This window comes from Clavispora lusitaniae (genome assembly GCF_014636115.1).
Source record: "Clavispora lusitaniae strain FDAARGOS_655 chromosome Unknown tig00000003_pilon, whole genome shotgun sequence".
Taxonomy (NCBI): Eukaryota; Fungi; Ascomycota; class Pichiomycetes; order Serinales; family Metschnikowiaceae; genus Clavispora; species Clavispora lusitaniae.
Window position 1 is genome coordinate 284,305 of NW_027093975.1, and position 15,085 is coordinate 299,389.

Sequence of the window (15,085 nt, forward strand, 5' to 3'; positions counted from 1 at the left end):
TTGAGCATGGCGTTATATTACAATTTGGTTTTTGGGTTACTCGTGATCGAGATGACCTTCTTTGGCGTCTTGTCGTTGCCTTTCCCCAGAAATATTAGAAGAAAGGTTTTGCTCACAGCTTCTGCTCCATTCCGCTCCGAACAAGTCCAAATAGCAATCAGATGTATATTTGGCTTTGTCCTTGTCTTGTTCATTGATTCAGTGAACAGAGTATACTCTGTCTCTGCTGAATTGCACGCTTCTGCTCCTCAAAATGCTGTAGGAGCAGTTGTAAATGACAGGTCAGAAATTCAGTCTAGAAGGTTTTACGCGCAAAGAAACATGTATCTCTGCGGTTTCACATTGTTTTTGACTCTTATTTTGACAAGAACTTATTCTTTGGTGACTGAGTTGGTTGACACAAAGGATAAGTTGGATGACTACAAGAAGAACTCCGAATTATCCGGTGAATCTACAACCGACTCCGTTGAGGTTGCAAAGTTGAAGCAAGAAGTAGCATTGAAAGATAAGCAATTAGAATTGTTGAAAGAACAGGCGACTAACTTATCGAAAGACTACGATGCAGCATCTACAACTGCTACTAAGAGAACATGAATGGAAATTTGCAGTACGTAACGAGTTTAGTTCTTCGCGAACGAGTTACTTTTATGTTTTGGAATGAACAGAAAGTTTGCGGAAGCTTTACCGAGGAACATCTCTGTAATTTTAATCCAGTCCTTGTAGTCTGTAGATCCCAACAATGTCTCCAATTCATTTCTTCCCTTCCACTTTGGAGGTCTTTCGTTCAACTTGGGTGGAAGTCGCTCAAGTATACCGACTGGGATATATCTGTGGGTGAAACTGATAAACTCACACATGTATCTTCTTGCCACTTCGATACCGTACTCATCAGAGCCCCAGTGCTCAACAGCGAAGTTTGCAAAAGTACGCAAATACTCAAGTCTTTCTGTAGCACTCTTATCCAAATATTGCTCTGCATCAACTTCTTCGAATATCCAAGGCTTGATCAAAGCACCTCTTGCAACCATCACAGAGTCAATTCCTTCAGTATTAACGGCATTGTGCCATTGTTCATAGGTGAAACAGTCACCATTACCAATAAACCACGTAGGGTTTGTTTCAGATGAATCCTTGTCTTCTTCTTTTTTGTGATTCCACTCTTGCACGGTCTTTCCAACTTCGGCAATGTAGTTCCAATCAGCTTCTCTCGTGTATCTTTGCTGCCTGGAGCGGCCGTGTAAGGTAATAGCGGCAACATGTGTATCAGCCAACATTCTGTTGATGAGAGGAATTGCAGTGTTCTTGTTATCTTTGGTTCCAGTTCTAATCTTGAGTGTCACAGGTATGTCACCAGAACAAGCATTCATGCCATTCAAAATACGGACCATTTTAGATGGTTGATCTAAAAGCGCAGAACCTTGGCCTTGACGATAGAGTAAGTCGATTGGACAGCCACAGTTAAGGTTTAACTCAGAAACATTTGGCGCTTCTCTTGAGATGGCTTCAGCAGCTTTACTAGCCTGCTGATGGTGGTTTGTGGCAAGCTGAATACCAAATCCAGGGTATTCAGAAGCATGGGCCTTTGGTAAGGCCCATTCAGGTTTTGTTCCTTGGAGCAACGGAAGCGCAAGAGCCATTTCACTATAGGTGACGTCAGCACCCAAAGTTTTCATAAGACGACGATAGGGCAAGTTTCCCACAGTAGTCAATGGCGAGACAATTTTTGCTCTGTTCAAATTGATCTTCTTCTTTTCAGCAGGAGCGAAAGGAGGTTCAACATACGTAGAAATGTTGTTCTTAATGTCTTCTTGCCTCTTTGCGATATTGGCATCGTTTTGGACTAAGGAATCCAAGTACTTGATGTAAGGAGTAGCTTGTTTGAACTCATACTTATTTTTTTGCAATTGAATTCTATGCTCAGGCTCGATTTTGTTTATCTCATAGTTGGTAAGCTTCGCCTCCTCTATTTTAGCCAAGTCTTTCAAAAGCGTTTTAGTTTCCTTATTGTAATGGCTACTCAACCATCTACACTTCAAACCCGCAGGACAGTATCCGATAGCTTCGAAAACAGGACACTTTCCCTCAATATCGGCAGGCTTGGTGGAGAGATAGTATTCAATGTCGTGAGTATTTTTGCATTTGTCTGCACCAACAGGACATTCTCTAGAGTCATTAGGATCAAGCAAACTCGAGCACAATCTGATTTCTTCTTTTTGCTGCTTCAAGTCTCTTTTCTTGTTTTGACCTCTTCCTTTTTTACTCCTCTTTGATCTGTCATCGTTTTCTCTGTCTCCACCTTCTGCTGCCTCGTCATCATAGTTCTCTTCAGCCTTTGTATTCTCAATGATGTATTCTGCTTTAATAGGAGCAAATCCCTTCTGGCGATCGTCTAAATGAATTCTTTTGGCATTTTCACCATTAACGGCGTCATGGTCTCTCTTTTCTGAAACGGACATTTGAAAGCTGAAAAGTAGACACTATCGCTGAGTGATGCTCATTTTTTCTCCCTCTCACATGAGACTATATGTACGTGAACCAATTACCAACCAAAAGACTTGAAAGTTAAGATTCCTTCTGGAATCAATAACAACTTTTCCTACTTCGCCAGATGAGTTCTACGGTAGTTTGGATTAATCATCATCTGGTATGGAGTTGCAGCTTCCATCGTAGTCTCATCTCTCGCAGTTAATTTTTGTACGCACACCTCATCGATTTTTTTCCATCACCAAAACTCTTTGTTAAAATATGGTGGAGGCTATTGACAAACGAAGAAAGACAGAGACTCTTAATGGTAAAAGAGGATCTAAGGTCCTAAGCCCATTCCGTGCATTGGGAAATGTCTCGAACGAAGTCCCATTCGCCATCGGAACTTTGGGTACCACGTTCTATATTGTCACTTCCGTGGGCAGATCCTTTCAGATTTACGATGCCGCCAACTTGCATTTGTTGTTTGTATCACAGAACCAGACCTCGTCCAAAATTACATGCTTGGCCGCACATTTCCATTATGTTTTTGCAGGCTATGGCAACAAAGTTGGAATCTACAAAAGAGGTCGTCTTGAAGCAGAGGTTGAGATTGAAATTTCCAAGACAGCCACAGTCAAGCATATTCTAGTTTTCGGTGAGTATATGGCTGTAGCTTCAACAGATGGCGATTTGAACATTTTCAAAAAACCTGTCGGCTCGAAGCTCCCCACAGAACACTACACCACCATCAGAAGCATCAATCAAGAGTTTGATGGCGAAATTGTAGGCATGATACACCCACCTACTTACCTCAACAAAATCGCTGTGGCTACTACACAGGGTATCCATATCATCAATATCCGTACGGCTAAAACCGTGTACAAAAGTCCAGAGTCTACTTTCAAAGAGCACTTGTCGTGCATTGAGCATGCACCAGCGTTAGACATCGTGGCTGTTGGAACTACTGCAGGTGGTGTATTCCTTTTCCATTTGAAAAAGGGCATAATTTTGGGTGAGAGAATCATTGCCTCTCCAAGCGATGTTGGCGCCAAAGTGGCATCGCTTTCTTTTAGAACAGACGGTTCTCATCATTTGGTCGCTGGATTGAGCACAGGCGATCTTTACTTCTATGACTTGGAGAGAAAGTCAAGAGTCCATATAAGCAAAAACTGTCATGCAGAGAGTCATGGTGGAGTAGCCAACGTGAAGTTCCTCAACGGTCAACCAATTGTGGTGACAAACGGTGGAGATAACATTTTGAAGGAATTGGTTTTTGATCCTCCATTGTCAACCACAAACACAGCTGTTATCACTATTCCCCGTCATTTGCGTTCTCGTGGTGGCCACTCAGCTCCTCCGATCGCCATTATGTTCCCTAACGAGGAAAAGTCTCATTTCATTTATTCGGCCTCGAAGGACCAGAGTTTGTGGTGCTTCTCTCTTAGAAAGGACGCACAGGCGCAAGAGGTATCTCAGAATCCACCTAATACGGGCTCGGCTAAGAGAAAAGCCGGTCTTGTCAAGCTGATGCGTGAACGTTTCCCTGAGATTACATCTTTATCCATGTCGGTTGCACGCGAAGGAGAGTGGGAAAATATGCTTACTACGCACCAGAACGAAACTTTTGCGAGAACATGGAACACCAAATTTAAGCGACTCGGACGGTTCGAGCTTGCAACTGTTGATGGTGGATTTGCCAAATCCGTCTGTGTTTCTCACTGTGGTAACTTCGGTTTGGTTGGTTCTTCCGAAGGTGGAATTGGTGTGTACAACTTGCAATCCGGATTGTTGAGAAGAAAGTACATGTTGCACAAGAAGAAGGCCGTTACCGGATTAGCTATCGACGGCATGAACAGAAAGATGGTCAGCTGTGGTCTTGATGGTATTGTTGGATTCTACAACTTTTCTGACCTGAAGTACTTGGGAAAATTACAACTCGATGCTCCAATCACATCTATGGTTTACCATAAGGGTTCTGATTTGATTGGTTGTGCCTTAGATGACTTGTCGATCGTGGTTATCGATGTCGTCACACAAAAAATCGTTAGAATCTTATATGGACACAGCAACAGAGTAACAGGCATGGACTTCTCTCCAGACGGCCGCTGGATAATCAGTGTCGGACTCGATGGAACTATGCGTATTTGGGATTTGCCGACTGGAGGATGTATTGACGGTGTTCGTCTTCCAAGCGTGGCCACAAGTGTCAAATTCTCACCTATAGGCGACTTTGTTGCTACTACTCATGTATCTGGAAACGGCATCTTTTTGTGGACAAACAGAGCACAATTTCACCCAGTATCGACCAGACATGTGGAGGAAAGTGAGTTCCCGACTGTTCTTTTGCCTAATGTTTCTGGAGATGGAGGAGCTACTATGATCGAGGGTGCTCTCGATTCGAACAACGAGGAAGACTTTGATGTCAACCAAGTTTATCAATCAGTGGACCAAATCAACAAAGAGTTAACAACTTTGTCTGTTGGTCCTCGCACGAAGTACCAGACGATTTTGCATCTTGATATCATCAAACAGAGGAACAAGCCGAAGGAAGCACCCAAGAAACCTGAACAGGCACCTTTCTTTTTGTCGCTCTCTGGAGAGGCCGTGGGAGACCGTGCCATCGTTGCTGAGAATGGTCTTTCGAACTCTTCATCATCCAATAATGGTCATGATGATGAAAACTCCAGGCTCCTTAAATTGAAAAACGGAGACCATCATAATTTCGAATCCGAATTCACTCGTTTGCTTCGTGAAGGTAATGAGGAGGAAGACTACTCTGCATTCTTGAAATATTTGCTGAATGCGTCACCCGCTACCATTGATCTCGAACTCAGGTCGCTAAACTCGTTCCCTCCATTGGGAGAAATGTCTAGCTTTGTCAAAGCACTTACGCAGGGCTTACAAACGAACGCCAACTACGATATTTTCCAAGCGATTTTTGGTTTGTTCTTGAAGCATCATGGAGATGTGATTTACGCTCACCCAGAAGAGAAAGAATTAGTCAAAGCATTAGAAGAATGGAGCTCAGTAAATGCGCACCAAGGAGAGAAGTTGGACGAATTGGTGAAATTCTGCTCCAGCGTGGTAAACTTTGTCTCTTTAGTATAGCATTGATAAACATTGCCGTTTTGTAATATGCATAATATGCCCTTCATCACTTATCTCAGTAAAACAAGGAATATGACAGGAAACGTGACGTTTTGTACATCCTACATATTTCGCAACATTATCAACTAGGCTACTCTTTCTGTCCAGAACAATACAAGTCCTTCGCACCTCACTTAGTAATAAAGTTCATGAATGTTGATATAATAGAGCCTTTCAATAGGATCCATCTTCCAGGCTCGTCCAAGATTACATCACTTCTTATTGACGATGGTACGCTTTTCCTTGGTCTTTCAAATGGTGATCTTACCATTATGAAAACGAACGCGGAGCCGGAAATAACCAAGAACTCACCTAGATCAGTCAAGAGCTTCAGGTCATTCAGTGATATCAAAAAGTTGTTCAATGATAATGAACAAAGTCGGTTGTTTCGGATAGAGAAGACTTTCAAAAATGTCACTGCGAATCAAACACCAATCGTTGCCCTCAAATCCCTCCCTCTTTTCAAGGATAACAGGAAAGTGATCTTGGTTGGAAGCTCAGAAATGCTCCAAGTGTACGAATGGGTTGGGTCTCATTTGAACTTGTTAATTAAATTCGAAGAATCAAAGTACTACACAACTTTTGGGTTTATGGAAGTCAAGGACCAGAAACTATTATTTGTTGGAGTTAAGAAAAAACTTATAGTTTTCACCATTTTCCAAAAGTCACGGAATGTTGTTGACTATGTTAATTCTCGTGAAATACTCCTTAAAGAACGTTTAAAAACCCTCGCATGTTATCCTCACCAAGAAAAAGTTCTTTGTGCCCTGACAAACCTTTTACTATTTATGGACGTTAATGGGAATACCATAGAGGAAATATCTACAGCTGACTCTAACATCTTTAACTTCTCACAAGGCTCGTCATTCAATTACTTTGGTCTTAACAATACGACTCCATATATAAAGATTGTTCCGGTTGACGAAGATAACTCGATTGTTGTTCGCGGCTCCCAATTCGGATCTATTGAACACAAAAATGGAACTGGCCTGGTTTGCGACACGAATGTGAAACTTTCTACTGGCCTTATCGACTTTGCATACTTGCATCCGTGTTATGCCCTACTCATTTATAATAAGAGATTTGAGATAGTAAACATCAAAGATGGAACCAAAATTCAAGATTTCTATCACCAGTTGAGCTCGGCTCAAATCTGTCTAGATTCAGAAGGTGATAGTGTGTTCATTGGTTCCGGCTCAAACATCTTTCAATTCAATATTCTTCCCTACCAAAAACAGTTGGATCAATTCTTATCCATAAAGGGAACGAACAGCAAATCTAAACTTAACAAAGATATGAGTAAGGACCTTAAGCTTCAAGGTTTGGAAGAGGCATTATCTTTAATAAGCAATGTCAACGAAAAGGACGATTTCTTCAAGGACCAGAGTGATACTCACATTCTCAATAAGAAGATGAAGCAATTGTTCTTGCGTGACTTGTATAAAGAAAAGGCGTTCATCTATTTCGAAGAATACTCATTGTATCACGAGGCCTTGGTTGATATTGCATCTGAATGGGTATTGTCATGCAGAGATATCCTTTCTTTATTCCCCGACTTTTTAAATGGAGAATATCGAATAGCTAAAGAGGTGACGAAGTCAAGACACTCCAAGAGTATCGTCAGGAAGGTTAGCATAAATGAAGCAGACAATACGAAATTCAATTATCTTGGTGTCTCAGATTCTCTCACGGAATCTGAAGCCGTGGGTTCGTTTGAGCGTCCCAATGTTGCATTGATTGATCCCAGATCAAAGGAAGACCGAAAACAGCAAAAGATACTGTATTTCCGTAAAGCCGTCAACTATTTGATTGTTTACTTAACCGACCAGCGCCGAATACATTCGAATTTCATGGCCAGTTCACAAAAAGTTCCTTTCATTAACTGGAAAAGTGTTAGTCTAAGCGTTTTTGACATCTATCCAGATATTTCGCCAGATAATGTTGAAGCTCGCCTATTACACATGGCATCCGTGATAGACACATCTCTATTCTTGTGCTACTATTACACTAAGCCAATGCTTCTAGGGCCTTTGCTACGCTTACCGAACAACAAATGTGATGCTGAAACTGTTAATGAATGTCTCTTGAAATCTTTACATGCACATACATCTGAGCTGCAAAATTTCATGAAAGAGTTGCTTGACTTCTACTTTGGTCGTGGTCTTCACGGAGATGCTTTGAACATGATGAAAAAACTCGCTCATGAAAGCAGTGAACATAATGGTGACTCTTTTGACGAGTTTCTAAAGGGTCCAGATATGACAATAGCGTACATGCAACGCCTTGGTAATGAGCATTTAGATCTCGTGTTGAAGAATGCATTCTGGATATTATCTGAAAATAAAGGAGACCTGGCACAGAATGCCCGAGCCATCTTTATGAATGACTCTTACGAATGCGAAAGCTATGATAACTTCAAAGTTTACGATTTCCTCAAGAATACAATGAAGAGAGACGATCTTACTATATTATACCTTGAATGGCTTCTCAATGAAAGCGATATTTTGGACTCAATAACCAAAAAATCGTTAGTGGTGAAGCTATCAACTAAACTCTGTCTCCTTTATTTGAAAAGTTTGAAGTCATTAAAAGTTTCTGATGAAGAATTTTCCAAGAATGAATGCTTCTTGAGTTTGCATCGCATCCTCAGCACTACTAACAATTACGAGCCTTGGACAGTTCTTAAAAATATACCCACAAGTGAAGACAGATTCCTCGGTTTCACGATTTTTATCTATAAGAGATTGGGAGAGCACCAGAAATCAGTCGATGTGCTTTTTAATCAACTATCCGATTTGGATGGGGCCATGAAATATTGTGCGGATGTATACGGTCAACCCCATAACAAAGAGGTTGGTCAGAACCTTTTGCACAAGCTCTTAGAGGATTTACTCATGCACTATGGCGAGAATCAAAGCAGAGTCGTCAAGTTGCTTGAGTTGCAAGGAGATAAAATGGATATTTTGCGAATTCTCACAGCATTACCAAACAGTTTCCCACTACATAAAGTTCGATTGTTCTTTCATGAAACACTCCGCAAACAGGACGAGCTGTTGAATGCATCCCGGATAACTAGCCAATTGTATAAGGTCGGTTCAATCAAGGTGCGAAACAAGTGGTTAGAAACGCAATCTGCTTCAGTAACCATCAATTCGGGGAAGCAATTATGCAACATATGCCATACTAATTTAGGCTATAGCGTTCTCTGCATTGATACAAATGGCCAAGTCGTTCATTATGGGTGTTTGAACAAGAGAAAAACAGACAAGTGATCATGAAGATCAAGACCGGGGTGTGTATATAGTCCAGAGTTTGGGTCGCACTGGAATTCGACGTCAACTTTGGCCAAGGATTGTCGTACAACTATTAACCTGGAATTCCAATCATCCCCTATGCCTCTTCCTGACCCAGAGCCAATTTCTGATACACAGAGCACCACAAACGGGTCCTCAGGCATCCGTCTCCCACCCTTTTCATTTTTGTCTCATGACAACCAAAACCAGCCATCTTTGGCATCGATACTGTCAAGTGGGCAGAGAATGTTGGAAAGAATGTCAATTCCTCACACGACTGGTTCTTCGCAGGGTAATGATGGCCTAATTACTGATAGAGAGCGGAAGTTGCCCAGTCCACACGCTTTGAATATGTACTCCACACAACAGGATGCTAGAAACTTAGATGCTACGCGAGTATCCAACTCGCAAGCAATAGTTCTGACTACAGACCAGACTGCTCCTAAACTGAACTCGGAGTCTCCTGCTGAAAGTCAAGCCAATAGTAAACGAGAAGAGGAAGAGGCGGCAAACGATGCCACTCAACAGCACCGCCATCACCATCACCGCCATCATCATCACCATCACCATAAGAATGCTCAGAATCGCCATAATCATCACCATCATCACCATCACCATCACCACCATCATCCATCCCATGAAGACCCTAAAAGACTGTTGTCGAGCAGTAACAAACAAAATGACGGAACAGTCGCGTTAACGTCTTCACAGAAGTCGCCTAGTCTGGGGATTGTAACCCTCAAACGAACTATCGAGGAGCTTTATCCCCGTAGACGTCACTTGGGTACAATAATGTACAACCCTACTACAACCTGGACCACGCTACAGATTGAACAGTTACATGGTTTAAAGCCGGAAGATAAGGACTGGCTCCTTAAATGTCAGAAACAGTATAATGCACGTGCATCCCGTGATGATACAGTGGAAGAAGAGATCTATATCCCTATGATCCCACCTTTGTCAGAGGCCTACGTTAACAGTTTCATTGACGTGAAAATTCCATACAAATTCATCAAATTGCATATCAACGCGCTTGCCGCCGGCAAAGTTCAACGCAGGCGAGAACTCTGGGGTGGAGCAGCCGATATCTATACGGATGACTCTGAGCTTCTTAGCGTTTTGACCCACCTAGGACTATTTGAGAATAAAATGGATCTAACTAACATAAATCCTCTGTGGACACCTAAAGATGTTGTCCGTCCTCTCCTAGTTCACTATGATGAAGATGGAGTAGAGCTACTAGATTTGTCTGTCACTTTGCTTTTGTTACCTCCACTTAAGCGCTACCATGGATTCTATAGAAACGGGATCAATTCACGCTCATGGGATGGAGACTCACCACACGATGGACTCTCGTACGGCGTGTTCAGTGTGAAATGGGAAACGTATCAGACATCTGCGGACGAAAGAAGTCTCTATAAGTGGGCCCAGAAGGAAGATATCTTGGATAAGGAGTTTGAGCAGGGGTTACTTAAGGCAGGTAGCGGATGGAAATTTGATGTGGGTTACTATAAACAGCTCAAAGCAAAATTTGCAAATCTCGAACAGAAAGGAAAGACATAAAAGGGAGCGTAAAAGTAATAGCATAGCGCATATAAATTAGTAAACTATCTAATTACAAAGTAATTGAACTATCGTAGTAGCAAAAGTGCATATTTGGTTTTGCTTTGCTTTGCTTTATATTCAATATCTGTTGAAAATTTTTTGAACTTTCTCTGATAGGTTAGGCTATCTATAAGTGAACTGATGTGACACCCAAGTTTGTGCGACATCCGACAAGGTGCAAGAAAATATAAGGAAACTTTTGTCTTCTGCGCATAACCTTCATCACATAGGAACATTCCAAGGCCCGAGTTTTCTGTGGCCAGAAATATCCGTGGTCCATTTTGATAATGGAGCCTTCTTCTTTTAACGAAACCACACCTACAAGCACACAACCTGGCCTACGAAAAGCACGCTCTACTTCGACATTGAGGAAAAGACCAAAGCGTATATCGCTTCTAGTAAAAAGATTTGTCACTGAGTGTAACTCCATTCTAACGAAACTCAAGTCCTTGTCAGATACCGTGTTAACTGAAGACGAAGACGTTGCAGACTTATTTCAAGTTACAGACGCAGAATTTTTTCTCCACAAGCAGGGCAGTGGAGGTTTGACTAAGGCAGAACGACAGTTTCTTTCTGATTACAAAAACCACAAGTCTCTAGACGCTATTGTTATGCATTACCAGAAGATCGAGTCCGCAGAAACAAACTCCAGCGTTGAGGATCTGGGCAAGATGACATATAAAGATTTGGATGTCACCAGGCTTCGGCAAAAAATGGAAACAAAGGACAATGTGGCTCAACTTGCCTCTGATCTTTCTACTGAAAGCTCACAGGAGCCGGATGACCTCAAAAACCAGAATGTGGGTGAATTCCTATGGGATTACCGTCGCACTTTATGGCTCGAACATGATAAAGATAGTGTGGAAGAGAAGCTTCAAAATAGTGACACGCATGTTGCAATGGAAAATATCCCGCCAAGCTCCTATTCGAAAATATACATGAACTTTATTGAGAAGTCCAAACCCTTGAAAGACGGGAAACGATTCAAATTGAAAGATCTTATTGACATCATTAATGCGGGGTGGGTTCATGACCAGCGATGGGAACGTGCAGCAAAGGGACTAGCATAAATCTTTCAGGTATGTAATTGTTAACGAGATGAAACTTTTTTTTTCCTTCCTTTTGCTCTTAAATCTTTTCTACGATTTCATTTGAGATCAGTAGTAATTCGACTGCCGTCTGTATACATTCACTGATGAAATATGGAATTGATGAATTAATGACCAAACTATTTTTTGTGTTCTTCAAGTAGCTTACTTGTATACTCTAGCACTCTAATGTCTTGATCTATGAGTTCTAAGCGGCGCTGTAACAAATCAATGTATGATTCTTCTTTATTATCCATTCCTAGTTTCTTTTTGCACTTAGCTAATCGAAGGGCGAGTTTATCTTTTGCATGTAAAAAGTCTTCAAAATTTGAGGCGATATCCTTATTTAGCTGTCTGTCTATCTCATCGCTCAACTCGTGGATTGTTATGATTTTGTCAACTAGTGGCAGACAATTTTGATTAGAGGGAGCGGAATTGTCCTTGATGATGGCCTTCAAAGAATTCGCTAGTTGTTCCGATAATAAGTCAGAATTGCTTAAGTCCTCGCGCTGCCTTTGTTTGGCCTTTAGTAGAAGCTCTTTATGAGTCGGTTCGGCATTCGGTTTGTTAGTTTCCATATTCTAGGAGATAAGATAACAACCAGTAGTGAAGTTTGATAGTATCTGGTGTACTGGTTTTATCACAAACCGTAACTACATATTGACAACAGTCCCCGATAGGCATAATGTCAGGATACTCCTACCTAATTTCTAGTCTGTTGTTTGTATCACAGCCGCAGGAGTCTGACACTCCGGTGGAATCTTTTTATGATGAGGATTATGTCCGGAATTCATCATATACTGATCTCATTGATTTGACATATCATTTAATTACTAGAGGAGCGAATAAGCTGGAGAAAGAATTACTTGTGTTATGGGAGATCAGATTGACTTTATTACTCTTCAATGGCGAGTTGCCTGTGGCTAAAAGAGAGGCGATCAATCTCAACAACGCCCTCTTTCAGCATGAGAATCCAAACTCACCCATTCCTCCTATATCCACGAACGCCAACCCGCTGCCGTTGCTAATTGACAACAATGGATCTAGAGGGAATACTCCACGCTTGTCACCTGCTCCCAATGTGATTTATCCGTTGCCAAAAAACAATGCTGGTCTTATAAATTATCTGTTGTTGATGCTTGTGTTGAGGTTGAAGTCTATGCGCAACCTTGCATTAGTGAATGAACTATACAAATTATGCTATCAGGTGAGACTCAAAGGGTCTAGTTCGAAGGCGATGAGCGTTCAGTTGAAATTGTTCAATCTCAGTTATGAAATTGTGTCTGTTCTCATCACCACTAGAAACTATTATACCCTCTTATCACTTTTGCGATCATTACGGCGAGATACAACCCTCAGAGTACACAAACTGAACGTTCCCGAACCACAGTATCAAACATTTGCATCAAACATCTCATTTCTTTGGATCTATGCCAATTTGGTTGTTTATTCGACTAAAGTGTCTGAACCAGAGCTTTCCACCTATGCTGATCAGTTTGAAAATGAGTGGTCTTCTATTGAAGATGGTACAAAGAAAAGTTTACTTCATGTCATGGGTACATATGCTCCTTTGATAGGAGGACCTAAACCTACATCACCTTCTTTACGGGAACAAGATTTCCACATTAGGACATTTGCGAACATGATTGCAACTGACAAAGTTTCCCCGCGCATTATCTGTTGCACACTAGGAACCTGGGATTTGGAAAATAAGCTTGATAGTAATTTTGATGCAGGCGAAGGTTACTTTGACTCTGGAACATCGAGCCAGTCTTTGAGCAAGATTTATGCCTATATCTTATCCAAATGGTCTGATCACGTCCACAATGTATACGGCATGGAATGAGAGGACGATAAACCAGGGCTGTAACCCTAAGATGCTACTGTCGCACGTGAACAACCAAACCAGAGCTACCATACAGGTGTCTTATTACAGATTCAACCCGCGAATCCTGCACACTCAAGGCAATTTTCTTACTAGGAGGCTCGCACCCATAATTGGGCTCGGCACGATGTGTCTGCGGAAAATTTTGGTGAAAAACTAAATCGCAGATTCTTAAAATTTTCCCTTCACCTAGACTTCATCGATAAAATGGCTGCCCAAGACGTTGTTACCCGTGAATACACCATTAACTTGCACAAGAGAGTATGTATATCAAGTCATTGGTCCTGATGCCCTACGAATTCAAGTCCCGTGATTGTCGTCATTGTTGAGCATATTCCAAGAGTCCACATATGAACATCCAACGGCGTTTGCTCACAGCAAACCCTTCTCCTTATACTTTTCGTTTGCGTTCCATCAGCGAAGAGACTATTATTCTCCAAACAAGATCACCATACAATAGGGCTCATTGCTGAATAAATCCAACTATGAACATATATACTAACAATATAGTTGCACGGTGTTAACTTCAAGAAGAGAGCTCCAAGAGCTGTCAAGGAGATCAGAAAGTTCGCTGCTGTTCACATGGGTACCACCGACGTTAGATTGGACCCAAAGTTGAACACCCAATTGTGGAAGAGAGGTATCCAAGGTGTCCAACACAAGATGAGATTGAGAATCTCTAGAAAGAGAAACGATGAGGAGGATGCTAAGGAAGCTATGTTCGCTTACGTTGAGCCAATCACTGTCCCATCCAACAAGGGTTTGCAAACCGTTGTTGTTGACGAAGATGAAGCTTAAATTCTGTAATTATCATCTTTAACTTCTCATAATACATAAAACTTTGTCTGAGTTTCTGGTGTTTATGGTGTATAATAACGAATTGAAGGCGCTCCTGTGAACCGAAGTAGAAAGCCACAGGTACAGCTCCTCACAAGGTTGATCAAGCCCTTGCAATTACTGGTCAAAGCGATTAGTCCTTGACCCACCTGGTCTGCTAGCTATTACTTTAATGTATCCAGACGTAATTACAGGTTGTCTTTACAAGTTATTAATACTAGAAAATGCCTGAAGTCTGTTAGTATAAGTTCAAGACATACGAAAATAACAACCTTAAATGGATCAGTGTAACTATGACAAAATACCAGGTCATTGCAAGTGAGGAATGTGCTACCAAAACGGCGGCTCCCCGAAGAATGCTCAAAATTGGTAAAGAAAAAAAAAGTTTTCATCATATAAAAGGTTGTTTCGTGTTCGTAGAACATACCGTTTGTAAGTATTGAACGTCTGAGATGCTCGCAATTGTCAAAATTTTGTAGGATGTATCTAAGCAACATGTGCGGGTAACCCTTATGTGTTTAGTATTGAGAGGTCTATATTCCTAAGGACTTTACAAGGGGATTAACTATCTCTAGGCCAGGAGAACAAAATATTGTTGGCTGATATGGCATGGAAATGGTAATGATAGATTTTCGCTTCATTAAATTACGACTTTTCCTGTGAGTGTTATTTTTTTTTACCCTCTTTGATTTTGACGTTCACCTCATTTTCAATAATTTTCAGTCCTGTCATATATTTGCAGAAAATGACGAAAAGAAATCAAT

General features: G+C 41.3%; 8 protein-coding genes across 8 annotated transcripts; 6 read left to right on the top strand and 2 right to left on the bottom strand. All coding sequences in view use genetic code 12, as the record gives it.

Annotated features, from left to right (window-relative positions):
* Positions 1-6: 6 nt before the first annotated feature.
* FOB63_000147 (uncharacterized protein) lies at positions 7-594 on the top strand (the record flags this gene model as incomplete). Its single annotated transcript, XM_002618935.2, has 1 exon — positions 7-594. The coding sequence occupies one exon, from the start codon at positions 7-9 to the stop codon at positions 592-594; it is 588 nt and encodes a 195-aa protein (XP_002618981.1).
* A 26-nt stretch (positions 595-620) lies between these two features.
* Positions 621-2,456, bottom strand: FOB63_000148 (tRNA dihydrouridine synthase; the record flags this gene model as incomplete). Its single annotated transcript, XM_002618936.2, has 1 exon — positions 621-2,456. The coding sequence occupies one exon, from the start codon at positions 2,454-2,456 to the stop codon at positions 621-623; it is 1,836 nt and encodes a 611-aa protein (XP_002618982.2).
* Positions 2,457-2,745: 289 nt separating this feature from the next.
* UTP21 (rRNA-processing protein) lies at positions 2,746-8,885 on the top strand (the record flags this gene model as incomplete). The annotated part of the gene is made up of 2 exons (XM_002618938.2): positions 2,746-5,568; positions 5,643-8,885. 2 exons carry the CDS (start codon positions 2,746-2,748, stop codon positions 8,883-8,885), a joined length of 6,066 nt encoding a protein of 2,021 aa, XP_002618984.2.
* A 120-nt stretch (positions 8,886-9,005) lies between these two features.
* On the top strand, positions 9,006-10,469 carry RXT3 (Rxt3p; the record flags this gene model as incomplete). Its single annotated transcript, XM_002618939.2, has 1 exon — positions 9,006-10,469. The coding sequence occupies one exon, from the start codon at positions 9,006-9,008 to the stop codon at positions 10,467-10,469; it is 1,464 nt and encodes a 487-aa protein (XP_002618985.2).
* Positions 10,470-10,798: 329 nt separating this feature from the next.
* On the top strand, positions 10,799-11,581 carry FOB63_000151 (uncharacterized protein; the record flags this gene model as incomplete). The annotated part of the gene is made up of 1 exon (XM_002618940.2): positions 10,799-11,581. The coding sequence occupies one exon, from the start codon at positions 10,799-10,801 to the stop codon at positions 11,579-11,581; it is 783 nt and encodes a 260-aa protein (XP_002618986.2).
* Positions 11,582-11,739: 158 nt separating this feature from the next.
* Positions 11,740-12,177, bottom strand: FOB63_000152 (uncharacterized protein; the record flags this gene model as incomplete). The annotated part of the gene is made up of 1 exon (XM_002618941.1): positions 11,740-12,177. One exon carries the CDS (start codon positions 12,175-12,177, stop codon positions 11,740-11,742), a length of 438 nt encoding a protein of 145 aa, XP_002618987.1.
* A 107-nt stretch (positions 12,178-12,284) lies between these two features.
* On the top strand, positions 12,285-13,445 carry FOB63_000153 (uncharacterized protein; the record flags this gene model as incomplete). The annotated part of the gene is made up of 1 exon (XM_002618942.1): positions 12,285-13,445. The coding sequence occupies one exon, from the start codon at positions 12,285-12,287 to the stop codon at positions 13,443-13,445; it is 1,161 nt and encodes a 386-aa protein (XP_002618988.1).
* Positions 13,446-13,691: 246 nt separating this feature from the next.
* Positions 13,692-14,282, top strand: RPL31A (60S ribosomal protein eL31; the record flags this gene model as incomplete). Its single annotated transcript, XM_002618943.2, has 2 exons — positions 13,692-13,745; positions 13,995-14,282. The coding sequence occupies 2 exons, from the start codon at positions 13,692-13,694 to the stop codon at positions 14,280-14,282; spliced, it is 342 nt and encodes a 113-aa protein (XP_002618989.2).
* Between the last annotated feature and the right edge of the window lie 803 nt (positions 14,283-15,085).